General features: G+C 44.8%; 1 protein-coding gene across 3 annotated transcripts in view; it reads right to left on the bottom strand.

The window, feature by feature from the left end:
* The window catches only part of PAPPA2 (pappalysin 2), a 560,359-nt gene that overhangs the window by 32,025 nt on the left and 500,856 nt on the right, over positions 1-27,478 (bottom strand). For all 3 annotated transcript variants that reach the window (XM_063939705.1, XM_063939704.1, XM_063939707.1), the window contains 3 exons: positions 24,784-24,916; positions 23,946-24,055; positions 23,374-23,445 (listed from right to left, as the gene is read on the bottom strand). In XM_063939705.1, coding sequence (XP_063795775.1) covers positions 23,374-23,445; positions 23,946-24,055; positions 24,784-24,916 — 315 coding nt within the window. The remainder of the gene's footprint in view (positions 1-23,373; positions 23,446-23,945; positions 24,056-24,783; positions 24,917-27,478) is intronic.

Below are 27,478 nucleotides of genomic sequence, written 5' to 3'. Positions count from 1 at the left end.
AGCGGGAGCATTGAGGTATCACTAGGATCCATTGGTTTGGAACATACTGTCCTCTGATGGTGGCTGCTTCTCCTCCTTTGCATAACTACTGTATATAGACTATAACACTACAAATTCTGCTACAATAAAAAATATTACAATGCACAGAAAGTATGGATTATAAACTAGAAGCAAATGATCTCCGGATAGAAGTTAACTGAAGCGATTACAGCACATTTGTATGCAGCTCACATGAGATCTTCTGCATTGGAACAAGATGATTCTGCTTCAGGCTACAGATGCAAAAAATATGGTTGTACCAGCAAGAACGCGGGTGGCTTCCAAAAATATGTCCTTTTATCACCAGTTCTACAATTAAAACGTGTGCACCGAAAACAGCAGATTATTAAAGGTAAATTCTAGCTACTGTAATACACCTGTTGCTCATTCATACATTATTTAAACAGAACATTTACACATATGCATGAAAAGGTTCAGTACATAGGGGGTCATTCCGAGTTGATCGTAGCTGTGCTAAATTTAGCATAGCTACGATCATTCACACTGACACTGACAAGCGGGAGGGCGCTCAGCACAGGGCTAGTCTATCCGCATGTCAGTCCACCCCCCCCCCCCCCCCCCCGCAGCTTCAGCGTGCTGGCCGGGAGCTACTCATCGCTCCCCGGCCTGCAGCGGTCCAGCCATGCCTGCGTTGGCCGGACCGCACCCACGAAACGGCGGCCAAACGCCGCCATTCCGACCCCCATGGTCCTGTATTCGGGATGATGTAACCAGTATGGGGAAGCTAAGATGCACTTTAAAGTTTTGATGAATCCTAGCTAGCAGCACCTTATGTAGTATTTTGTAGATGAGTTAAAATTGTATTGTCTTATCTAGAATGTCAGAAAATTGCACTTACTCAGAATATTGTTTTTAAGTTGCTTGTTACATGCTGCTCTAATTTTTTTTTTTCATCAATACTTTTGTATTGAAAGTTTAATTCCGTGAATCACGGAAGGGGGGAGGCATACAGAAAGAAGAAAGGAGAGAAATAAAAGAAAAACAAATAAGTGAAAAAGGAAGGGGGAGTCCAGAACCCAACTTCCACATCGATAACATATACATGAAACATATGCAGTATATCAGACATATAGAACAGGTACAATATAGAATGTCAACATGAAATAAGAGACAGAGAGGGACTCTGCAGTTCCAGGTCATGTGATCAATCTGGTTCTAGAATTAAGTTAGCCCCATCTCGTGACGTCGAATACTCATGCCACCGGAACCGCCTTACCAGCGGGGAATTAGCCGTAAAGGTGTATGGTATACCAGAGGTTTCCATTTGAAAGGCACGATGGACCTTTCGGACAACTTTTAATAGCGTTGGAGGAGAGGAGTTCTTCCAGTCTTGTGCTATCGCTGCTCTAGTGGCAATAAATATGTGGCCCAGAATGTAACACTCTGCATTAGATAAATCGTTTGGCTATACATGTAACAAGGCTAGCGAAGGTGACTCTAAAAGGGGGATATGGAGAACTGCGGAGGCAAGTGTAAAAACATCTTTCCAGAACTGGCGGAGTACAGGACATGCCCAGAAAATATGGAAGATATCACCTACCCCCGCACAGTTCCTCCAGCATAGTGCGGACACCGTAGGCCAGATCTTATGCAACTTGGTAGGGGTGAAGTAAAGGCCCTGCAACAGTTTAAAGTGCATTTCCACATGGTTGGTACATTTGGACATAGTACGTGAGGTAGATCAATTCCCATTGTTGCTGGGTAAATAAACAATTAAGGTTCTCCTCCCATTTAAGTTGAGTGGGTGTTTTAGTCTCCATCTCCAAGCCTCGTCCCATAGTTTACCAGAATCTAATAGAACCCCTGGCATTACCATTTACCAACTCAGAAATGGCATCAATGCCACAGGATTTCCATTTAGAAAGATTTAAGTCTGGGATAAGGCCTGAAAGAACCGAAAGAGACAGTTTACGGGAAGGTAGAGAGACAGTTTTAGAGGAAATTACCAAGGCGTCCCACGCCTTATAGGAATCTATGATAGCACGGGGTGTAATGCGCGAAAGCAATCTCTGTTGGACTGGAATCCAAAGTAAATGAAGCAACGGAACATGTGGACATAACTGTTTTTCTAAATCCACCCATGGTTTCCTACCCGCGGGCAAAGACCAATCACTTATTTGCGCTACGAGGCAGGCATGGTGGTATTTCCTTAAGTTGGGGACCTCAAGACCCCCAAATCTCCGTCCTCTTGTTAATTGGCTGTACGCTGTTCGGGAAGGTTTCTTTTTCCAAACATATTTAAGTATCACAGAGTGTATTTAACCAATGACTATTTGAGGGACTAGGTAAGGGATAGAGCGGAAAAGATACATCAGTTTGGGCAATACTGACATTTTAAATGCACCTAGTCTACCTAACCATGACAACTCCAAACCCATCCACCTTTGTAATAACGCTTCTATCTGAGAGAGCAGTGGGTTGTAATCAGAGCCGGCCCTAACCAATATGATGCCCTAGGCAAGATTTTGGCTGGTGCCCCTTAGCACTGCCGCTAGTTCTGCAGGAGATTTCTGGCATGAGTCAGCTGGCAGCTCTGCTAACGTTGGGCGCCTTTTGTTTATGAAAATGCATCTTATTTGCATTACTATGTGGCTAGGATGCACAAGCAGCTTCTGCTCATTATAATTATATGCAGCATGCTTATATTCTGTGTGCTACTGTGGCTGTATCTGTATATGAAATGCTACATTACAGTGATTTCCAGGAATACACTGCTACGTAGCATTTCGTATACAGCTACAGCCGCAGTCACACACAGAATATAGGCATGCCGCATATCATTTTAATCAGCAGAACCTGCTGGTGCCCCTAAGCATACCAAATGCCCTAGGCATTTGCCTAGTTTGCCTATGCCTAAGGCCGGCTCTGGTTGTAATTAATATCTGTAATTGTTGATAGAGAGTTTGGGATGTTAATACCTAAATATAAGATATAGTCTTTCTTCCAGTTATATTTGTAGAGCCGTTTAAATACAGACAATCTATCTGGTGTTAAGTTAAATGGCAGAGTTTCCGTCTTAGTCGTGTTGAGTTTATAAAAAGATGCAGCACTGCAGTGTTTTATAATCTCATGTAGGGCAGGTAGTGCAGTGTCAGGGTGTGTAATAAACAAGAGCACATCATCTGCAAACAAACTGAGTTTGTGAAGAGACGACCCGACTGTTATACCCGGGAAAGATGGAGATTGTCGTATTGCAATTGCAAGCGGTTCTTTTGCGAGGACATACATGAGGGGCGACAGTGGACATCCCTGTCTAGTGCCATTCGAAATCTTAAAAGGGGAAGATAAAAAACCATTGCTGAAAACTACAGCTGTTGGAAAGCTACATAATGCCGAAATAGAAGACAAGATAGCACCTTTGAGGCCAATCCTCAACAAAATCTCCTGAAGAAATCCCCAGTGCAATCTGTCAAATGATTTTTCAGCATCTAGGGAAAGGAAAATAGCTTCCTCACTCCCGCCAGCAATGTGTTCAGCAAGATCGAAGACCTGTCTCGTGTTGTCCGTCGGTTGTCTACCTCTGACAAAGCCTACCTGATCCGAATGGATAATGTGAGGGAGAAGTGAAGACAACCTATTCGCTATAAGCTTGGAAAAAAATTTCAGGTCTGTATTGGGCAATGCAATAGGTCTATAGTTTTGGCAGAGGGAAGGGTCTTTACCCTGCTTAGGAATTGTGATGATACGTGCCTGCAGCATTTCCTCAGGCAGTGATCCACAATCAGAGGCGTAATTATACAGAGAGGTGAGGGTCATGAGGAGAGTGGGGGCGTATTATTTGTAAAAGGAATTAATGAATCCATCCGGACCAGGAGCCTTCCCCAACGGTAAAGATTTAATAACTAGCGCTATTTCCTCCTTGGACCATCATATATTAAGGGAGTTTAAGACGTCTGTAGACAACTTAGGGAGAGGGAGGTCTTTCAGAAAGGAAGCTATAAGAGAGGGAGTGGGTTGCACCGTGTTGGGATCGTATTTCAAGTTGTATAGTTGTGTATAATATTTAGCAAATGTCTCTGCTACATCAGATGGGTTTAGCAATTTCTCACCTTCTGTTGTCTGGATGTGTTTAATTTTGTTCCTTACCTGGCGTAATCTTAACTTGTGGGCTAAAAATTTACCAGTTTTATTGCTCAGTGTATAGAATTCTGTTGCAGTTTGGTGTAAGCATGTTTCATACATTGTAAAAACAGTGTTTGGAGTTGGTTTCGAATGGATACCAGTTCACGTCTCAGGGGACGAGAAGGTTGCGCCCTATTTAAAGACTCCACTTGGAGTAGACGGTCTTCTAAATGCTCTTGCTGACGTAAATACTGTCTCTTAAGTCGGGCCCCCATTTGAATTGCTACCCCATGTAGTACCGCTTTTAAGGCACACCAATGCGTAGGAACGGACGAGTCTAGAGGAGAGTTAGTAGCTAGGTAGGCCGTCAAGGCATCCGCCATGGCGGAGGGCACCTCGGGGGAAGTCATTATATCTTCTGGGAGTCGCCAGGGTCGGGGAGACCGGGAAGAATGATTAGGATTCCAAGACCAAGTCACTGCTGCGTGATCGGACCACACTACTTGGCTAATGGTTGATCTGGACGTGTATTGTAATGACCACTTATCCAATAAAATCAAATCTATGCGGGAATACGAATTGTGGACATGGGAAAAGAAGGTATAGTCTCTAACCGTCGGGGATCTTATGCGCCATACGTCGTAGAGATCAAATTTGGTCAATAAGCGTCTCAAATTAGTCTGGGAACGTAGTCCTCTATGGGGTCCTTTAAAAGAAGAAGATTTTTCCAATTTTTCGTCAGGTACCACATTGAAGTCTCCCATAATCACTACCTGTTTGAACTTTCTGTATGGACTCAAACAGTTTCCGTAAGAAGGAAATCTGATTGGTATTTGGGGCATATAAAGAGACAAGTGTCATGACTTTATCGTCTAACTTCCCCACTAAAATCAAGTAGCGCCCATCTTTATCTGATATTTGGGAAGTAAGTTCAAAATGGACTGAATTGTGAAATAAGATAGCTACTTCATGCCTTTTATATGGACCGTTTGCATAATAACCAGAGGGATCGCGAGAGTTAGAAAAGGCAGCCTTGGCTGAAAAGTGTGTCTCCTGAAGGCCAACTACCGTAGCATTTTCCCTGTGGAAGGACTCTAAAGCTTGCCGTCTCTTATTAGGAGAATTAAGACCATTCACATTCAATGAATACAACTTAACCATTAGGGAAAATAAAACAGAACAGTTTCGACATTAGAAGTTTAGGCTTACATTCAGACTCCATAAGGGAAAGGGGTAACGTCACAAGGACAAGAAAAACAGTGAGAGAAAAGGGGGGGGGGGAGAGAAAAGAAAAGGAAAAAGAGGAAAAAAACTGAAATGGCCCTGCAACGAGTGCCACAGTGTTTGTCACATAGAAAAACCGGTGACAAATCAAAAAACATCGGGGGGAGTGGGCGCTGATGGGTCTCACTCACACAGCAATACGTAAATCCCCTTGTATAGAACGTAAACATACCGTACTGACCAAACAACCACAACCGGGTGGAGGTATTGGTAGAGAATAACAGTCACATGAACAGCACATATCAATCTAAGAATAGGACATTGCAACTTGCGTAACAAATGGAGTTGTAAGGGGGGGGGGGGGGTCAGACATGGATCTACAACTCAAATAACATCATATAAAAATAAAACTCAAAAAAACATATGTCAGAGAAGTACATATTCCTAACAATAAAATGAAACAGCACAGAATCAAAGATATTAGCCGGCATATATTCAGCATGGGCTATAATACGGAAGCAATCTACAAAATGAATCTCTAACTACAATCAAATGTCTAACGAAAACTTCAGCATGAGAGCCTGCAGTCTTAAAGGATATCGGGGAGATAGCATTTCCTCAATCAATTGGTGCTGGGATGGAAGCAGTGGATTTCGGTTGTGAAACTACAATGTCCCAGTCAGCCAGCAGTTTAACTCCGGCATCGAAGGGAGATATCACGTAGTATGAGGAGTCATACCTGACAATAATTTTAACTGGGAATCCCCACCTGTATTGGATATCATTATCTCGTAAAGCTGCTGTAATTGGATGGAAAGATCGTCTATTAGCCAGAGTGAACTGAGATAGATCAGGGTAAATTTGTAGGCCTCCCAAAGCATCGGATCCCTCCACCTATCTAACGGCCTTGAGGAGTTCCTCTTTAATGTGGAAGAAGTGAACTCTCAGCAAGGTATCTCTTGGGTAAGCAGAAGCAAATCCTCATCTCGGTTTTGGCAAACGGTGGACACAGTCCACAATCAGATCTTGCATTGTAGCAGACGGGAGAAGTTTTTGGAATAGCTTGTGAACATAGTCCTTCAACTCTGTCGGCGACACCGAGTCAGGGATGCCCCTGATCTTGAGGTTATTTCTCCTAGACCTGTCTTCAAGATCTGCAATCTTCTCACGCATTGAGGACACCTCAGTTTGTAACTCAGAATGAGAGGTAAGATGGTCATTATGTGATGTCACCAGTTCTTGCATTTTATACTCTAGATGTTCTGTGCGTCCCGCAATACTGACTAGGTCAGCCCTGAGTGATGGAATTGAGGACTCCAGACCAGAAAGAATATCGGTGCGGAAGGCAGTGAACATTTTGAACATAGATTGGGTGGTAAGAGGGGCCTGAGGATCTAGGTCCATCCCCAAGGCAAACGGCGTTGACGGGTCCGAGGATGTCGTCGGAGTAGAAGGATTCAGAGAGTTCACCGAAGTTGAGTTAGCGGATTTCTGTCTCGAATTGGAGGCCTTAGGGATGTGCACAGGTACCAGCAAGTGGGGGGTTTTACCCCCTCTTCTTTATGGCATATCTGCAGAATCGAGACAATCTTACGTAGTGAAGGGATCCGTTGTATGGAAGGCAAGAAGCAACTTTATGATGGTCAGTAGCGTGGTATTACTGCATGAGTGAAACTATCAAAACATGAGGGTAGACAGAGAGGTCTTATTCCGTGAGACCCATCCAGAGAGCACTAATAGACGGCTACATCATAATCACATCCTGGAAGAAACTGTTGAGCAGCTGCAAGGTACCGGTAACAAACGCCAGACGTTCTGGCCAACATAAGTCGACTTCGACCCTGTAGAGACATGGGAATGGGCCTGCCAAGTCCCGAGAGTATGAAACAATATTACCGTGTACAAACACAGGATACCACCTCGCACAGGCAAGTACCAAGTGAGTGGTGCTGTGCAAAGGGGATAAAGAGGGAGGTGGTGCCTTCACAATATTATTCCATAACAGGGTATATGCTGGGATCTATCTCTTCTTTCCACACACAGGTATAAGTAAAGGTCTTATACAGAGCAATAACTTAACTGGGTACTCACTGGACAATGTGGATGCAGAGCAAGGAGTGTTTTCAATTAGCACCAGGGCGGCAGCACAACGAACCCGGTCCTGTCTTGGTTCGGGTCACTGTTCCTGAGAAGCAGAAACTCAGCTGGACTGAAAGTCAACATGGTCGCTGTCTGCACCTAGATCCCCTTCAGGCAGAGTACTGGGTCCAATCTTCCCAGTTGGTGTGAAGCATAGGGAGCGGTATCCGACAGCTGCAACCCTGGAGGGTCCCCAGAGGTGACCAGAGAGTTGTGACAGTGTATGGGTGCCAGCCGGAGGTGTCGCGGGGGTCTGTGCCGCTTCCGGAAGTCTGGCCGGACAAATCCCCAAATTTAGACCCCGGCTGCTGGTGGCGCATAGGCCGCACTCTGTGGGAGTGTCTAGGACCGGAGCAGGGGACTGACAGGAAGGGGCCAGGCTACGGTTACCCGGGTATGAGGGTGGTGGGAGCTGTGTCCTCACAGTCGCAGCTGAACACCGCCGAAACTCCGAGGCTCCACGCCGGACGCGCAGCCCTTCTGGGAGCGGCCCGCTACGTGAGGCCGCGGCTTTACTGAGGGAGCTAGGCCCCAACACGCAGGGGTCAGAAAACGGGTCCCGCTGCTCCGCAAACGATGCCCTCAACGGCCAAGGGGGTCTCAGCTGATGAGTGAGGGAGCTGGGTGAGAAGGGGTGCAGGGAAAGACAACTTTAGGGCCTCCGCAGCAGGAGCTCAAGGATTGATGGACCTCTCCATTAGCCAGTCAGGCCACGCCCCCCATGCTGCTATAATTTGATGAAAATCTATTCCACATCAATGAAATTTATCCTATATTCTGTGTCACACACTCATTTTTTTTAATCAATAGCAAACTGCTCTGGCCTATTTATATATATTATTCTATGTATCTGTTAAGCGCCTTGAGTCCTATTGGAGAAAGAGCGCTATATAAATAAAATTATTATTATTTTTATTATTTGCCAACACTCAAGATTTTTTGTTGGGCATTCAGATTTTTAACACCCATAATGAGATTGGCTAACAAGAAATGTGTGTGGCCCCAGCTGTGGATAATATGGTTGGAGCTACAGCAGGAGTGGGGCATCAATTGGAGTGTAAACCAGTTTTAAAAAAAATTGTCACAGTTTGGGGGACTATGGGGGTGGGTGTTATTATGACATGTCAATCTATTATATAAATTATATATCAATATCATACATAAATACCCTCATGGCAGCTCCACCACACACCCAACCCCCTCCCTTACACATATATACTCATCCCTGTCCCAGCCACTTCCCTCTCACACACATGTACTCCAGCCACTTACCTCTCACATACATATACCCCAGCCAGCTTCCTCTCACACATATACCACAGCCCTGCCCTTACCACAGATATATATATATATATATATATATATATATATATAAGTTGTAACACTGTAGGGGTGCAAGGCGCCTTTTCCTGGGGAATATGGCCGCACGCAGCAGCTGAGGAACAACACAAGTCCAGTTTCTGGTACAACTGACCCCGGCCAGTTTTATTGAAACAGAAAATAAAACAAACCCCAAAATAAAAATACCTTGCCTGTCCGGCACTAACTAAACATAAGATATTCCTAACTGTCACTAAACAAAACACAGAGTTCTTCAGTACATACTGTATAGCTTACTTGCATCAGAAAGCGTGTCTCTCACACACAGATCCTGCAGCCTTCCCAGGCAGTCTGCCCATACTAATCAGGTTAGAAGCACTATAACACTCTTACACAGCTGAAACCCTGATTAGCCCTCTGTGAGGCCAAAGACCCGAACTGGGCCCAATGTCTAGAACTCGCCTTATCTCTCTCTCAGAGCCTTTACCCAGCTTTTACAGCAAACTGAAAAGGTTCAGACAAAACAAAAAGCATTTTTCCTAGAAGTTAACATTTTCTAAAACATGTAAGACAAGAACCTGGGACAAATATACCTGCCCTCAAACACTATCCCAGTGTTCTTGTCACATATCCCCCTCCCCTGTTTCGACCTAGGGGCCGGAACACTTGTAGCCCCCAAACAGAAGATGCGAGACAATGCATCTGCGTTGGCCAATTGTGTTCCCGGTCTATGTTCGACAGTAAACTTAAAGTCCTGCAACGCTAGAAACCATCTAGTTACACGAGCATTCTTGCCTCTATTTACATACATCCATTTTAAAGGGGCATGGTCTGTCACTAGTCTGAATTGTCTACCCAAGAGGTAATATCTCAAGGTATCTAGTGCCCACTTAATGGCCAAAGCCTCCTTTTCCACAATGGCATACCTTTTTTCATGCTCATTGAGTTTCCTACTCAAATAAATGATAGGGTGTTCGTCCCCATCTCTGGTTTGGGACAGCACAGCACCTATCCCTACCTCTGAGGCATCTGTCTGTACCACAAATTCTTTTGAAAAATCTGGTGTTATCAACACCGGTTGTGAACACAAAGCCACTTTTAACGCTTGGAACGCCTTTTCTGCATCAGGGTTCCATTTCACCACATTTGACTGCTTCCCTTTGGTAAGGTCTGACAACGGCACCGCTGTGGTCGCAAAATTAGGAATAAACCGTCTATAGTACCCAGTAATTCCCAAAAAAGCCCTTACCTGTTTTTTATTCACTGGACGAGGCCAGTTTTGAATAGCATCAACTTTATTCAATTGGGGCCTAATCAGACCTCTGCCTATGGTGAAACCCAAGTATTTGACCTCCTCCATTGCGAGGCAGCACTTCTTTGGGTTAGCAGTTAACCCTGCCTCTCTGATTGAGTCCAGTACTGCTTGTACTTTAACCAAATGGGACCCCCAGTCTGTACTGTGAATTACCACATCATCCAAATAGGCAGCTGCATATTTTCTATGGGGCCTCAAAATTTTATCCATCGCCCGTTGAAAGGTTGCTGGAGCCCCATGCAACCCAAAGGGTAACATCTTATACTGGTACAGCCCCTCCGGAACCGAAAAGGCTGTTTTTTCTTTGGCGCTATCACATAAAGGTATTTGCCAGTAACCTTTGGTCAGGTCCAATGTGGTGAGAAACCTGGCTGTTCCCAGCCTTTCTACAAGCTCATCCACACGGGGCATGGGGTATGCGTCAAACTTGGACACCTCATTTAACTTACGAAAGTCATTACAGAAGCGTATGCTACCGTCGGGCTTCGGGATGAGCACTATGGGACTGGACCACTCACTGTTAGACTCCTCTATGACTCCCAGTTCTAACATGGTTTTAACTTCCTTAGAAATAGCTTCTCGCTGAGCTTCAGGAATCCTATATGGCTTTAAATGAACCCTGACCCCTGGTTCTGTGACAATGTCATGTTTTATTATGGTCGTTCGGCCAGGCAGCTCTGAAAATACCTCCCTATTTTGGATGAGAAATTCTTTAACCTGATTGTTCTGATCAGCTGATAATGTCTCTGACACCTTCACTGCGGGAAGCAACCGGGGTGAAGACACCGAAGGGCAAGGCTCCGCTGACAGAGACAACCTATCTTTCCAGGGTTTGATTAAGTTAACATGGTAGATCTGTTCGGGTTTTCTCTTTCCCGGCTGGTATACTTTGTAATTAACCTCATTCACTTTTTCCCTAATCTCAAATGGACCCTGCCATTTAGCTAGGAATTTGCTTTCCACAGTGGGTACCAAAACAAGAACTCTATCGCCAGGAGCAAATTCCCGTATCTTGGCACTCCGGTTATAGACCCTCTGTTGAGCACTTTGGGCCTGTTCCATGTGCTCTCTGACAACAGGTACCACGGCTGCAATCCTATCCTGCATTTGTGTTACATGCTCAATAACGCTTCTATAAGGAGTGGGCTGTCCTTCCCACGTCTCTTTGGCAATATCCAACAGCCCTCTGGGGTGTCTACCATACAACAAATCAAATGGAGAAAACCCCGTAGAGGACTGAGGAACTTCTCTGATGGCCATTAACAAGTAGGGCAACAAACAATCCCAGTTTTTCCCATCTCTCTCAACAACCTTTTTTAACATACTTTTTAATGTTTTATTAAACCTTTCCACCAACCCGTCAGTTTGGGGATGGTAGATGGACGTCCTGAGGTGAGTGACCTTAAATAACTTGCACAACTCTTTCATGATCCTTGACATAAATGGAGTACCTTGGTCAGTCAAAATTTCTTTTGGTATTCCCACTCTACTAAATACCTGCACCAGCTCCCTAGCTATCGCCTTGGTTGTGATAGTGCGTAAAGGGACAGCCTCAGGATATCGAGTGGCATAGTCCATAATTACCAGGATATACTGATGGCCCCGAGCAGACTTTAACAAGGGCCCCACGAGATCCATGGCTATTCTGTCAAACGGGACCTCTATAATAGGCATGGGAACTAGTGGGCTCCTGAAATGGGGTCTAGGGGCATGATACTGGCATTCAGGACAGGAAGAACAATATTCAGACACTTCTTTATAAACCCCTGGCCAAAAGAACCTTTGTAAAACTCTTTCAGTGGTTTTTTCTGCCCCTAAATGTCCTGCGGTAACGTGACTATGAGCTAAATCTAGTACCGTTCTCCGATAAGGCTGGGGAACTACCAGCTGTTCCACCACATCCTCACCCCTTTTGACAATGTGGTACAAGAGCTCATTACAGATGGCCATGTGGGGATACGTAACCCTGTCACCTGGTACCACAGGTTCCCCATTAACAATCTTAACATTCTCTCTAGCCTTTATTAAGGTAGGATCCTTTAACTGTTCAGACGCAAACAGATCCTTCTTTACCTCCAGGTCAGGCACGCTTTCAGTTCTAACTACTATGTCTCTGTTCCCGGCAAGAGGGTCCTCACTGGACTCCCCATCTGTCACTTCCCCAGCCAAACTAGCAAAAGGCAAAGGGCCAGAAAGTTCCGAAGACCCACGTACATCCATAAAATCACCGGTATTATCAACTGGCTTTTTACTTCTCACATCTGTTGATAACCGTGATTCCCACAGTTTCCAAAAATGAGGAAAATCCCTCCCTATTATGGCCTCATGCACCAAGGTAGGGACCAGTCCCACTTTAACCATTGCTGACCCACAACAAGTTTCTATATTCACCTCAGCAGTGGCATAATGTTGGGTATCCCCATGTATGCAAGTTACCCCAATAGGTATTTGCTGGACCTTTAAGGGGTTCACTAACCCAGCTTTCACGAGGGTAACTAAACTTCCTGAATCTAGCAAGGCCTCTACCTGGTTACCCTCTAAGAACACATCACACATTTGTTTTTCCAGCTCAGGTGAAGGTACCACAGTACAGGCTAACCTAGCAAAGAAAGACATTCTGCGACATTCAAAGGCAGCATCACAATGCATGGGTTCTTGCGTGACTGGGCAATTGGCAATAACATGACCTGGCATACCACACCTAAAACATTTAACCACACGATTATCAACCCGTTTGGGCAGCATAGACCGTTCTAGCCCCATTGGCCTGTCTCCAGGGCCAGTGTTTACAGTCTCTCCAGCCTTGCGTTCTCTTAACCGCCCAGCAACGTTTTCCCACGGAACAGTCTTACCAGTCTTTACTGAAGGGCGCTGTCGAGGATCTATGGGTTGCTGGGTGGTCATCAGTAGTTCCTCTGCTGCCAAATACCTCTCTACCATGTCCACTAATTGGTCAGCAGTACCCGGGTTTCCATGGCTCACCCACTTGCGCAGGACCATGGGCAAAGATCTCAAGTAGCGGTCCATGACGACTCTTTCCACCATCTGGGGACCAGTTAATGTCTCTGGCTGTAGCCATTTTTTTGTTAGCTGAATAAGGTCGTGCATCTGGGAGCGCGGAGGCTTCTCCATGGCGTACAGCCAACGGTGCACCCGTTGTGCTCGTACTGACAGCGTGACTCCCAGGCGGGTCAGGATCTCAGTCTTTAGTTTATCATAGTCCCGAGCCTCAGCAGGGCTTAAATCAAAGTAAGCTTTTTGGGGCTCACCTGACAGGAAAGGTGCCAGCAGACTGGCCCACTGTGCTTTCGGCCAGTTCTCACGCTCGGCAGTCCTTTCAAACGTGGTCAGATAGGCCTCCACATCATCAGCCTCTGTCATTTTCTGCAGGAAGTGACTGGCCCGTATAGAACTAGAGCTGGTTGGAGCACTGACGGCCACATCTCCAACCCGAGCTGCAAGTCTCTGCACCACTTCTGCTAAGGCCTCTCTATCCTGACGCTGTTGCCTGTAAAGTTCATCAACAACTGCCTGCTGTTGTCTCTTATTTTCCTCCATTGCCACCTGCTGCTGTCTGTTGGCCTCCTGCTGTAGTCTCCAATTTTCCTCCATTGCCACCTGCTGTTGTCTCCTATTTTCTTCCATTGCCACCTGCTGCTGTCGGTTGGCCTCCTGCTGAGCCGCTGTAGCTTGCAGCAAGGCTTTAAGCAGATCCTCCATGTCGACAGATTTTTCAGGCGGCTTTGTAGCTGTTTTCACCCAGGACATATATCAAACCCTCAGGGGTGAGTCTCAGTAACTTCACACTGGGCTGTATCTGCATAAACCACCGTTTTCTGCAGGCCTCACAAAGCTGCTGCTTTCACTTATGCGCAGAACGGGGTTGCTCGCATTCTCCACCAAGTTGTAACACTGTAGGGGTGCAAGGCGCCTTTTCCTGGGGAATATGGCCGCACGCAGCAGCTGAGGAACAACACAAGTCCAGTTTCTGGTACAACTGACCCCGGCCAGTTTTATTGAAACAGAAAATAAAACAAACCCCAAAATAAAAATACCTTGCCTGTCCGGCACTAACTAAACATAAGATATTCCTAACTGTCACTAAACAAAACACAGAGTTCTTCAGTACATACTGTATAGCTTACTTGCATCAGAAAGCGTGTCTCTCACACACAGATCCTGCAGCCTTCCCAGGCAGTCTGCCCATACTAATCAGGTTAGAAGCACTATAACACTCTTACACAGCTGAAACCCTGATTAGCCCTCTGTGAGGCCAAAGACCCGAACTGGGCCCAATGTCTAGAACTCGCCTTATCTCTCTCTCAGAGCCTTTACCCAGCTTTTACAGCAAACTGAAAAGGTTCAGACAAAACAAAAAGCATTTTTCCTAGAAGTTAACATTTTCTAAAACATGTAAGACAAGAACCTGGGACAAATATACCTGCCCTCAAACACTATCCCAGTGTTCTTGTCACAATATATATATATACCCTAGCCCCACCCAGAGGCAGAACTCTGGGAGGCAACGGAGTCATCTGCCGCCGGGCTCCTGCTCTGAAAGGGGGCACTTCTCCTCCCATTCTGTGACACCATTGAATTAAGTTAATTGATAGCTGTTGCTGTCTTTCCAGTGGCCGACTTCCTCACTGGTCCCTGCACCTTACAAATCACACCCTCTTTATTATACTGAATATACACATTTTACAAGTATCACACCCAGGAATAGAAACCACAACCTATTACACTGGAAGCAGACTCCTTACTGATAAAGCTGTTCGCTCCTGTATAGGAAATATGAGAATTTTAACTATATAAAGATACTTCTCTGACAATTACACATAACTTCATATAGTTAGAATTCTCATGCTTCCTCTACAGGAGCAAATAACGCCATCAGTAAAGTGTCTGCTGTTAGTGTAACAGGTCATGGGTTCTAATCCTGGGTATGACTGCTAAGAAATGTGTGATTTAAAATAAAAGACAAGTAAATGTATAAATACAGTATATAAATTTTTTTCAGAGCACTCCACACACACACACACACACACACACACACACACACACACACACACACATACATATATTTATCTTAATATAGGAAATAGGGGGGCACCAATATTTATCTTGCTTCCGGGAGACTGTGACGAACTTACGCCACTGGCCCCACCTCAACGCTGTTGGACGTAGTTTGCCAGTGTCAGTGTGCTAGTTGGTGTGTCACAATCCTGCAGACATAATGTTCCCTTCTCTCTGACTACTGTTAAATGTGATGCTTCATTGTGTTCCTATGTATTTGTTAGTCCATATTGTCGGCTGTTTTGTCACCTCCAAGGTGGTGGCCATTTTGTTGGAAGACATTTCTATAAAGATATACTCATCCGTAGCTGTTGAGGCAGGCACCCTCTCTGTCCAGGCCCAGCGCAGCTCAAAAGATCCTAATACATGCATTTGTGCTGCTGTTCTGTTGCTTACTAACCAGCCACCTTGCCGCAGCCTTTGGCCAGTATTAATGAAAACAATATTATGTGCTGTGAGGTGGTCAAAATTGACTGGAAATTAATGTTATTAAGGTTAATAAAACTGTAGGAACAAAAAAAGTACCAACATACTGTATGTGATTTTAGCTGTTTTTATAAGAATAAAGAAAAAAAGATCCGAAGCCAAAACCAAAACATGTAGTTTTAGCAACATCAAAACCTAACAATGATTTAGAACCAAAACCAAAACATGTTGGTTGGCACACATCTCTAATATATATAAATAAAAATGTAAAAATATTTGACCTCCACCATCAATCACTCACTATTGCCATCCTAAGACTGGGATCTCACCTGCCTGTGATCCTTCTTCACTAGTTTTCACAGTAGAATAGCCGTAAACTGTTCTGTTGCTTACTAACCAGCCACCTTGCCGCAGCCTTTGGCCAGTATTAATGAAAACAATATTATGTGCTGTGAGGTGGTCAAAATTGACTGGAAATTAATGTTATTAAGGTTAATAAAACTGTAGGAACAAAAAAAGTACCAACATACTGTATGTGATTTTAGCTGTTTTTATAAGAATAAAGAAAAAAAGATCCGAAGCCAAAACCAAAACATGTAGTTTTAGCAACATCAAAACCTAACAATGATTTAGAACCAAAACCAAAACATGTTGGTTGGCACACATCTCTAATATATATAAATAAAAATTTAAAAATATTTGACCTCCACCATCAATCACTCACTATTGCCATCCTAAGACTGGGATCTCACCTGCCTGTGATCCTTCTTCACTAGTTTTCACAGTAGAATAGCCGTAAACCCCCAGCAATGGCCCCTGCCAGTGATACCTGGAGACAGCCACCGCAGGTGGTATCTTTTAATGAACTGTAAATAACTATGCCCTATGCCCTGGATGACCGCACCATTCGCAGACCCTACTTAAACCCCTGTCCTTATTCTACGTGGCACATACATGCACACCGTTTCCCTTTCATGAGAAACAAAAAGCATATATCCAACTGTACAGCTGGCCAACAGTATCTGCAGATGACCCTGAAGGTGATAATACACAGTCTACACGAGCAAAAAAGAAAGCACACAGCATCAACAGGGCATTCTCAGTCACCCATTTAAAAGCAGTTTATTGGCGCTGGTGACCATCCTCACCATTGTGTGTTTGCACCATACTCACCTATTCTCCTCGAATGGGAGACTAATTAATTTGATATGGCTCTTCTGGATTCCTGGAAGAGAAGGCAGTCCCTGCTAGTCCCTCACTGCCACACCCTGTCGCCCACTTCCTCCGGGAAGTGGCAGGTTTGTGCAGCATTTTTACACGACTCACTCTGAATTGCATTATGATTGCCTGCCGCCCGCTTTGAAAAGCCAGGAGCAGCTCTAGCCACAATGACACGACTGCAGCACCACACCTCATACTTCTCCAACATGGATGCACCATGCCCCCCACCCACAGGCTGCTACCCCAGACACACATCTTCCATCCATCCCAAGGGGCAGCTTCAATATCAGCAAGTTTGGTATGCACCTGCTCTCAAGCACCCACACATAAAAAGGATTGGACAAACATATACAAACATATATGCTTCTTTGCACCAGTCTGCATCTGATTTCAGTTACACAAAACAATGTATTAGGCCTGTGGTGCTCTGCCCTACCCAGTCCAACTTCTCCAGGCATAAGTGTAAGTGTCAGAGTCCCGCAAATCTATACCTGCATACACAAGCATCCTGCTTTTTCCACATGCATAGAGCAATTTCAAGTATTATAAACTGTGGAAACAGGTGAGGATCTCACCTGCATCAGTCCCAAAGTGATTTATTTGTCTGTGAGGGATGCAATCAGTTTACCGGCTGTCAGGATCCTGGCGTTCAGGAGACCAAGGCCAGAATCCAGACACACGCCAATAAAAACCGACGTCCGGATTTAACGACACCGGACCCATATTCCCACTCGGTTGGTGGATCCACGCCACCAATTGAGTGGGAATAAAATGCATGGCGAGTGCAGCGAGCCTGCGAGGGTACTCGCTGCCGGGATTCCAGTAGATAGGATGCTGCTGTCGGTAAACAGGCAGCCGGCATCCTGTCTGCCGGGATATCGTATGTTTCCCGTCTATGATGTTTACATCTGGTTACAGAAGCTGCTAACGTAAAGGAGAGAGGAAGCAAGCAAATCCAGACAAATCCGGAGAACAGAGCGAAACATAGAGGTGTCGCAACCCTGAGGGGCAATCAGGAAGATAGCACAGAAAGATGCTGATGTATATATATATATATATATATATATATATATATATATATAGCTTTAAGAAGCAAGACTGAAGCACGTGCACAAATGGGTCGGATATAATAGAGGATCTGTGAAATGTTATGAAGAAGACATGACAACCGTATCCCAAGGGCTTAAGCAAGACAATCTCACTATCACCATGGGAAAACTTATAATGAAAAGAGAGATCTGGAGAAACTCTGACAATGAAGATTGGCAGTGGGTGACTGTGAACATGGGGATGAAAGCAGCTGGCCATTATCATGGATATAAAAGCAGCATCAGAGCTGAAGTTTACAAATCCATATATGACATTAGCCAGGAAGGAAAAAGGCATTCGCTGAGCCAAAGTAAAGGAATACTGGGGCAGATGTGTTAAGCCTGGAGACGGCATAAGGAAGTGATAAACCAGTGATAAGTGCAAGGTGATGGAATGCACCAGCCAATCGGCTCCTAACTTTTAATTTACATATTGGAGCTGATTGGCTGGTGCGTTTATCACCTAGCACTTATCCTTCCTTATGCCTTCTCCAGGTTAATACATCTGCCCCACTGTTCTAGTGCTGGCAAGTGGGCTACGTGGAAAATTCACGGGCATGTAAACTTTGCAGGTGGGGTAGGTGTGTGCGGTGTTGGTGATTGCAGACTAGGTGGCGCTAGTGTGGAACTGGAACCACACCAAGGGGGAAATGTATTAAACTATTTAAAAGGGACAAGTGGAGGTGTTGCCCATATTAGCACCCTCACTGACTGAGTAGGGAACCTCGACTATTCAACAGCTATGTACTGTGTGTTCAGTCACTAAGGTGACAATGGCAAGTGACTTAACTGCCAATGGGATAGAGAAGGACCAAAAAGTCACCTTACTGTGCAGTCACGCCGACAATCCACAGAGACTATGGAGAGATGTATGAAAGCGTCTACCGAGTAGAGAAGTTTACAAGCTGCGAAGTTGCCATACCAAATAATCAGCTTCTAAATGTCATTCTATAGAATATACTTGATAAATGCTAGCTAGAACTTTACCAACTGCCCAGTTCTCCATTCTATAGAACCTTTGATACATCTTTGTTTAAGCTTTGTTTAATAATAAAAATCGCTCAGGTCACCAACCCTCCCCCCTCCCCCTTCCCATTCCCCCACCCCTTCCCTCACTCAGTGCTTAGCTACATCCCCCCTCCACGACCCTGCAACGCTTTAAAGTTGGAAAGTACGCTCCTTACGATCGCCCGTGCGAACGGATCAGTCGCACCAACCCATCGCTGAGCAGTGATCCTCTTTGTTCCCATGCGACGCGCCTGCGCATTGCGGTGCATACGCATGCACAGTTTGGACTTGATCGCCCGCTGTGCGAAAACGCACAGCAGCTATAAGGTCTGAATTACCCCCCCCCTAATCTCTGTACAGCGTTTGTCCCACAAATCTGATCTAATCTGATTGAATTGCATTTGATCTGGCAGGATACAAAACCATGTTCGCCAATGGCCCACCTTGGCACATAACTGGAAATTGAACAGCTGTCCTCTAAGTGGTTGGGAAGGGTGCGCAGACAATCTCTCCTGCAATCTGACTGAATTTAATGACTACAAATTGCTAGTAACATGGTTAGTTATTTGATCAGGTACCAAAAATAACAATATGTACTAGACGACTGTCTGCAACCGAAGTCCCACTTGACATCCTCTGTCCTCATGATTACTAAGTGACATTTAGAAGACAGCTAAACTAGAGTTGAGCTAGACATAAAGTTCAGTAATTCCCACTCAAAGCATTTTAATGACTCATACTCTTACATAAAATTAAATATTTAAAAAAATTATATACGGCACAAGCAAAAATGTAATGGTCCTCCTAATCAAACCCTCGTGCAATGCGCCATATTTCACAAGAATTTATATTCCCTTAAAATGTTGCAAGATTTTACTTAAAAATGAAGGTTGCATTTAATTTCTTTTTCAAAAGATCATTTGATCTCTTTGCAGAAGTAAATCACTCTCCGCGGAGCAGATTCACCAGGAGCTGATGAGAGACATCACACCCTGATTTGGAAATAAATTGCCACCGAAGTCATTGACACTTAGTAAATCCCAGAACATGTGCTTATAAACCCGTCAGTTGCACTGACATATGGCTCCGTACTTTCAAAGCTGTATCACTGCCAGAAAGTCTCATCTTTGTCAGCACTGAGAAATTTTCGAGTTCAGCAGCTTCAAAAGCAGGAAAACAAAGGCTTTGTGGTGACCTCATTTTGCTAGAATTAGCAAAACATAAATCCTACATAAAAATAATAAGAAATCACTGCAAATAAAGTCACAAGGATCATGTGTTAGCCTAGTAAGCAGGGACGTCTAAGAGAAAATATATGCATCTAAGTATCTATTGAAAGGGAGATTATTGGTTTAGTGCTGGCTGGAGTTACAGCACACTTGACTACTTCCTGCAGGTGACCAATGTGGGGGGCAGGCTGGAGATATTGCATCACTATGTCCCACCTACTGCGGCACTCTACTGCAAATTATGGCATCATGCAGAGGGGGAGGGGCAATGATGACATGACTCATTGAGAATTCGGCCATTGCAACCCAGTGGCGTATCTATAATGGGTGCAAGGTGTACAATGCACACATGCCCCTATGTCCAGGAGGGCCCATAACGTACACCCTGCACCATACTTGCCTACTCTTCCGGAAAGGCCGGGAGGCTCCCGAAAATTGGGTGGCACTCCCGGCCCCCCGGGGAAGTGGGCAAGTCTCCCGCATCCCAGTCTTCCCCCCCGCCGCACCCCCGCTCCTCCCGCTGCAGCCCTGCTCCCTATCACTTGTATACCATTACACAGAGATACATAGAGAAAGGGGGCGAGGCGATGACACGATTGCGCTAAATCGCGTCATCGTAGCCCCGCCCCCCGCTTTGCAATACCAATAATATGGGCATTCCAAAGCGGGGGGTGGGGCTATGATGATGCAAATGCATCACCACGCCCCCATACCGCCTCCTCCACGCCCCCTCTTGTGTGACTAGGCTGCTCCCTCCACAAAGTAGGTGAGCATGCCCTGCACCTATTTCTTGAGTCTTGAGCATGCCACTAGTTTCGGGCATAACGCTAGGGCATGGGTCTTCAACCTGCGGCCCTCCAGCTGTTGTGGAACTACACATCCCAACATTCCCTGCTTCAGTTTTAAAGTTCTTTAATAGCAAAACTGTGGCAGGGCATGCCAGGATGTGTAGTTCCACAGCAGCTGGAGGGCCGCAGGTTGAAGACCCATGCGCTAGGGTCAGGGCTGTTTCTAGCCAATTTGGCTCCCAGTGCGAGATTTAAAAATGCGCCCCCCCATGACATAAAAAAATTTGCCCCCCCCACACACACACCTAGATTAAAAAAAACTTGCGCGCGCACCCGGCAAGGGGGCTTGGCCTCATCTAAATGGGTCTGGCCTCATTTAAATGGGCATGGCCTCATCTGAAAAGACTACCTCACAATCCAGTTTTTGACCCTCTCCAACAGATCACGACCACCACAAGATAAAAAAATTCTACCATATTAAGCCCCACACAGTAATGCCCCCTGCACCATATTATGCCACACACCGCAATGCCCTTGATACATTAAATCGCCACACTACGGCAGGCAAGAGTCCCCATTTCACACATTATGGCAGGTGTCTCTATTTTACACATTGAGAGAGAGAGAGAGAATACTTACACAGGCGATTACTGCTCTTCGGCCCGCCTCACCAGTCGCTCCTCGCGCCGGCCTTTCCCTCTTCCTAACTTGGATCGCCCTCTGTACTCCGCTCGGGGGGGAGGAGTTTCGCGGAGTGATGGGGTTGCGTCGTGACGTAATGACGCAACCGCGTCATTCCGTGAAACTCTGCCCCCCGAGCGGGTTACTCGGGGAGAAATAGGAGGGGGAAGCAGGGAGCCACAGTTAGTGCCGCGGCGGGCGCCCAGTGCGGTTGCACTGCTCGCCTGCCCCAAGAAACGGCCCTGGCTAGGGTCTCCTAGTGACTCTAGAACTCAGAAACTACTGTGCTACCGGCTAGAGACTAGGCCCAGATGGAGACTACACACTGACCTTCTCTCTTAATTCACCCTTGTCGTAACCCATCCTGTCCATTTTACTGGGAAGTGGATGGGATAAGTAGAAAAGCGTGAGTTACGGCAATTCCCTTATTTCTCTAATGATGCTTATACATTATAGGAGAAGACATGAAGGAGGCAATTCAAATGTTTGAAAAGTCAGTTGGGTGTCGTTTTTTTCCTGTCTATTAGATAGTTAAAAACAGACACCCAACTGACTTTTCAAACAACTGAATATCCCCCGAAAAGTCAACACAAAGTCCAACAATAACACCTTCATGCATGTTGTGAATGTGATTACTGTAGTTACAAACTGAGTACTTTACTGTAGTCAAATGATCCTAAAAGTGTACCTGACATGCAGGTGTGTGAATCAATCATTAGTGAGTAAAAGCATAACTGCAAAGTACAGTTACTAACAAAAATATAGTTCTGGGGAAAATCTACTACTCTGTCTTTAGGAATAATAAAAAAAAAGAAAAAAAAAGAAGCTTTTGTTGATGATGGCTGTCTTGTGGGATGAAAATCATTTAACATGCTCCCGAATTGAAAGGTACCAGTCCATTTTCTAATGTTACAATGTTTTTCAGGAGTAATAATAATGTCAGCACAATGATCATTGGGGGTCATTCCGAGTTGATCGCTCGCTGCCGGTTTTCGCAGCATAGCGATCAGGCTAAAAACCGGCTGTTCTGCGTATGCGTATGGGCCGCAGGGCGCACGCGCCAAGTAATTTCACACAAAACTAAGCAATTTTACACAGGGGCGAACAACGCTTTTTAGTCGCTCTGTTGATCGGAGAATGATTGACAGGAAGTGGGTGTTTCTGGGTGGTAACTGACCGTTTTCCAGGAGTGTGCTAAAAAATGCAGGCGTGTCAGGCTAAAACGCAGGAGTGGCTGGGGAAACGGGGGAGTGACTGGCCGAACGCAGGGTGTGTTTGTGACGTCAAAGCAGGAACTAAGGCCCTCATTCCGAGTTGATCGCTCGCTAGCTGCTTTTAGCAGCAGTGCAAACGCTATGCCGCCGCCCTCTGGGAGTGTATCTTAGCTTAGCAGAAGTGCGAACGAAAGATTAGGAGAACTGCTCGAAAATCATTTCCTGCAGTTTCTGAGTAGCTCCAGACCTACTCCTAGATAATGATCACCTCAGTCCTTCTAGTTCCTGCTTTGACATGTGCAGTGTGGCATTTGTGCATACGCAGATCTTTAAACGTCATAGAGTTATGTAACTCTTCAAATCATGTCCAACGTAAATATATGGGGATTTTGTTTAGATATATCAGAAAGAGGTGTTGCTTTGTCAGGATGCTTGTCTACTATGTAAGTGTAACACTTTCTAAAAATGGAGAATAAAAAGTCTTCAGTGCAATGATGGTGAGAAGTCACACGGTGGTCTTACCTCACAAGATTGGATACAGTGCAATCTAGTGGGGTCCGGGTGCCACCGTAGGGTTCCTGTACACATGATATCCTGTTGGCGGGAAAGATAAAACAGTATCATCGGGATTGTACAGTACACATAGTTGTCAGCATATAATAAATCAAACTGAGACTGCACTAAAGAGCTGTCCATGGTGCTAGTGGCCATAATACCATTTCTGTGTGCATTCTTCACCATGCGATGCGCTAACATCTACCCACATCATGTGGTGCCTCATAGGCCAGCATAATTACCATCATGTGTATACAGGCTATTTATACCTCCAATTCCAGTCAAAAATGTTCCAGAGAACCAAGGAGAAGCAGTCCCATAGAGAGTGTTTTATATGCCTCTATACGAGATGGAAATTGTGAGTAACCTGTACTATATTCCACGTCTTAGAGTGCTTACATTCTACACATTGGGGGCAGTTTCCGTTTTCTTTTGAGGTGCAACTTCAAGATAAGACTATCTTCCTCATACATCATACGAATTGGAATCTCTGACCCTAATATGAAAGAACTATAGGCAATTGCACTCTGTTACTATACCTGCACCCTGGTAGGATTCATCCATGGATCTACAGAATCCGAGGTCATGTTCTCAGGTAGAATCACTGGGTCACTGAGGGGATCAATACATGAGGCTGTGCAGTTAGCACCTGCAGTGACAGAAAACCCCAAAAATGTACTGAAATTTGTTCTTAAAAAGCTAATAATAAAAAAGACAAGCAAACAGCAAGCAGTGATTCACAACTGGGAAAGCATATTATTCCTTGCTACAATTTCTGGCAACAGCATTTACTCACTATGTTACTAGGGGTTTGATACACGATCCAGTGCTTGGGATGCCGGTGATCATAAAGTCGACAGCAGCATCCCGATCGTTAGTTTCCTGACAGGTACCTCGTAAGTATACTACCCCTCTCCCCCTAACCCTCCCCACTTGATGCCTAACCCTCCCCCCCCTTAATGCCTAACCCTAACCCCTTTTTAGTGCCTCGTCCTAACTCTCCATCCCCTCAGCCTAACCCTAACTCCCCTTCATCCACCCGCAGCCTAACTCTAACCCACCCCCTAGTGCCTAAACCTAACCTCCCCCATGAATGATTAGAATTTAGACCCTAACCCGCCCTGGCATATTTACGATCGGGATGCTGGCAGTCAGGACTGAGAGTGATGTCAGGATTCCGATGCCGGTTTTCTGACTAGCGTCTGGCTTTCGACTGCTGGCATCCTGAGCGCCGGGATGCCAACTGCATCCCATAACTAGACGTGTAGACATGAGATAGTGATCACAAGTCGCTCTCTTCAAAGTCAGTTAACAACATGAAGCTGGGCTCAAAATGTAAATCCCTAAACCATCTGAACTACAAGTGATTATTCTTACCAATGACCTGGCCATGGCTGCACGTGTACTGAATACTGTTGAGTTCAGGGGGTGGAGGGCATGTCCCTGTAAGTCCCTTGCAGAGGCTGAGATTCTCAGTCCAGGTCCCGTCCTTACTACACACTGTAGATACCTAAAGCACAAACATGCATCTCAGCATTCAGCACAACACTAAACACTCAAAGTCAATACAGGCATAATACAAAATAAATATCACAACTTGTTGCAGCCAAATGTTTGTGATAAACTGTTATTGGAAAAAAGATAATTAGCAATATAATAATAACAACCACTTACAGTATATTACATTGTAAATAAAATTTGCATACATGTTTAAGGTAACCCTACAGGCCAGAATGGCCCTACTTGTTTTATTATTATTATTATTATTATTATTATTGTTGTTATTATTTTCACTTACTGTATGTGGCACAACAATGGCTTTGCAATGTTGTACATAGCAGCAGGCCTTTAAAACAAGCATTAGAAGTTATGACAATCACAAATGACAACAAAAAAGGAAGGAGATGGGGCTGCAACCGAAGGCTTAGAGGGCCACGTGTGACCCCAGGGGGCCCTGCTATACACTATCATTAGCTTACATTCTAAAGGGGAAATGATCAGATATGAAAAAGGAGTAAGGAGCAGTGCTGTAGGGAGCAGAGTCTGGAGAGTTGGAAGGAGGTGTGGAACTCTTGTATCTCACAACAAAAGAAGGTAGGTTAATTGGACCTGGAACCGTGGCCAAATCAAGGAGGGGCATGTCCGTATCATAGGTTCAAGGTGTGTCTACATCAAAGAGGGGCAGGTCCACAACACAGAGGGGGACTGTCCGTGTCCAAGCAGCTTACTTAGCGCTGAAGAGTGTTAGACTGCCTCTTATCCCTCTCTTGTCCCCCACCTACCACCCTTTCTATGGGCATAATTCAGATCTGATCACCGCAGCGAATTTGTTAGCTGATGGGCAAAACCATGTGCACTGCAGGGGGGGGGGGGGGTGCAGATATAACATGTGCAGAGAGAGTTAGATTTGGGTGGGTTATTTTGTTTCTGTGCAGGGTAAATACTGGCTGCTGTATTTTTACCCTGCAATTTATATTTCAGTTTGAACACACCACACCCAAATCTATTTTTGACCATTTTTTTCCCATTAGCTAAGAAATTTGCTGCTGCAATCAGATCTGAATTAGGCTCTATGTCACAAGCACTAGTGGGAGGTGCGTGCAGCACCCATTTACCGCTGCATAAATGGGTTGTACCACCCAACTTTTGGGCAGATCAGAACAATGCAGTCTCGTTTATGACAGCAAGACTGAGCCTCTAAATAGGGCTAGATTAAAGTCTTATTTAGTGGGTGGGGCCATTACAGAGGTTGGGATCAGCATTTGAGAAATCCTGGAGATGTGAGGGTAAACCATTAGCATGCTCTTGTATATTTTATTTTATCACCCCAGCTTGAATGAGAAAATGTATACCCTACAATCCTGAGATGCAAGCATAAAACCTTGGACATCAGTGCATTAGAACAGGGCATTCCATTTAATGTATGGCTGTAGGGAAGAGGACTGTTGTTGATCTTCGGAAACTGACCTGATTCCATTTTCATATCTCTTTAATTAACAGAGGCTGGCACAGCACTTCATAAAAACATAGTAATGACAATAGTAATATATCATATTGCTGACATGTTGTCTATTCAGAGATATCCTTTAGGCAGCAGGAAGGTAGACTTGGAACTGTATAAACATCAATAACGTTTCACATAACTCTCCGCTTCCTTCAGATGACAGGATGATAAAATAGCAGTAAATTATCCCACAGTTCAGATATGTCAAGCAGTGGTGACACTTGAGTGCTAAAACTGTTATATTAAAATCATATCCTTTTTGTATGCCTCCCTCCTGCGGTTATTAACAGTCCGTGTGAAAGAATCAGCGTCACAGGATGTGACAGTCGGACAGCGGAGAGATGCAGATTGCTGCGTACACCGATCTCCTGCCGACCTTCACCGCTGCACCATTATTTCTAGTAATTATAACCGTAATACCCACTTTGTTTCAGTAATGTTTATTAATAATTTACATCATTTGATTAAAACTGTCATATAACAGTTTTTTTTTTAAATGGCATAGCATATGATGTGTGATCCAAGCCTATTACACCTGTACAAAACTCCTACCAACCTCCTGTCAAGAAGAAATTAAACGCTACCTACAGTACAGTAGGAAATTATCATCCAATGTAGAGAGTTTGTAATATTGTGTCTTAAAGCGTTCTACAAAAGCTTCATTTTTAAAAATGGTTTTGAAACAAATCATTGCATTTCTGTATGATGGTGCCAATATACAATGGAGGCAAACAGGTCGCAATCGCTCAAGGATTTCTCAACAAATCAATAATTGGATCGCTTTACCATTGTAATGTGTTTGTCCATTTTCAAAAGGGATGAACATAAAGAGACTAACATGCAGGGGAATTGCTGAGATTTTACTCACAATAAAGCTCATTAGCAATAATAATATTACTAAAAGGCTTATCAATCAGTTTAATCAATCAATGACCGGCTCAGTTTACTGCATCTTAGAACAGTAAATATAAATAGAACATAGGCTCAGCTGTAGAGGAGGAGACGTTGTGTGGCTAAGTATTGCTGTCTATAAGATAGATAAGAGTTAGTAATGCAGCACAGGCTGGG

The sequence above is a fragment of the Pseudophryne corroboree genome, chromosome 9 (assembly GCF_028390025.1).
Source record: "Pseudophryne corroboree isolate aPseCor3 chromosome 9, aPseCor3.hap2, whole genome shotgun sequence".
NCBI lineage: Eukaryota > Metazoa > Chordata > Amphibia > Anura > Myobatrachidae > Pseudophryne > Pseudophryne corroboree.
This window is presented reverse-complemented; position numbering and strand designations above follow the sequence as displayed.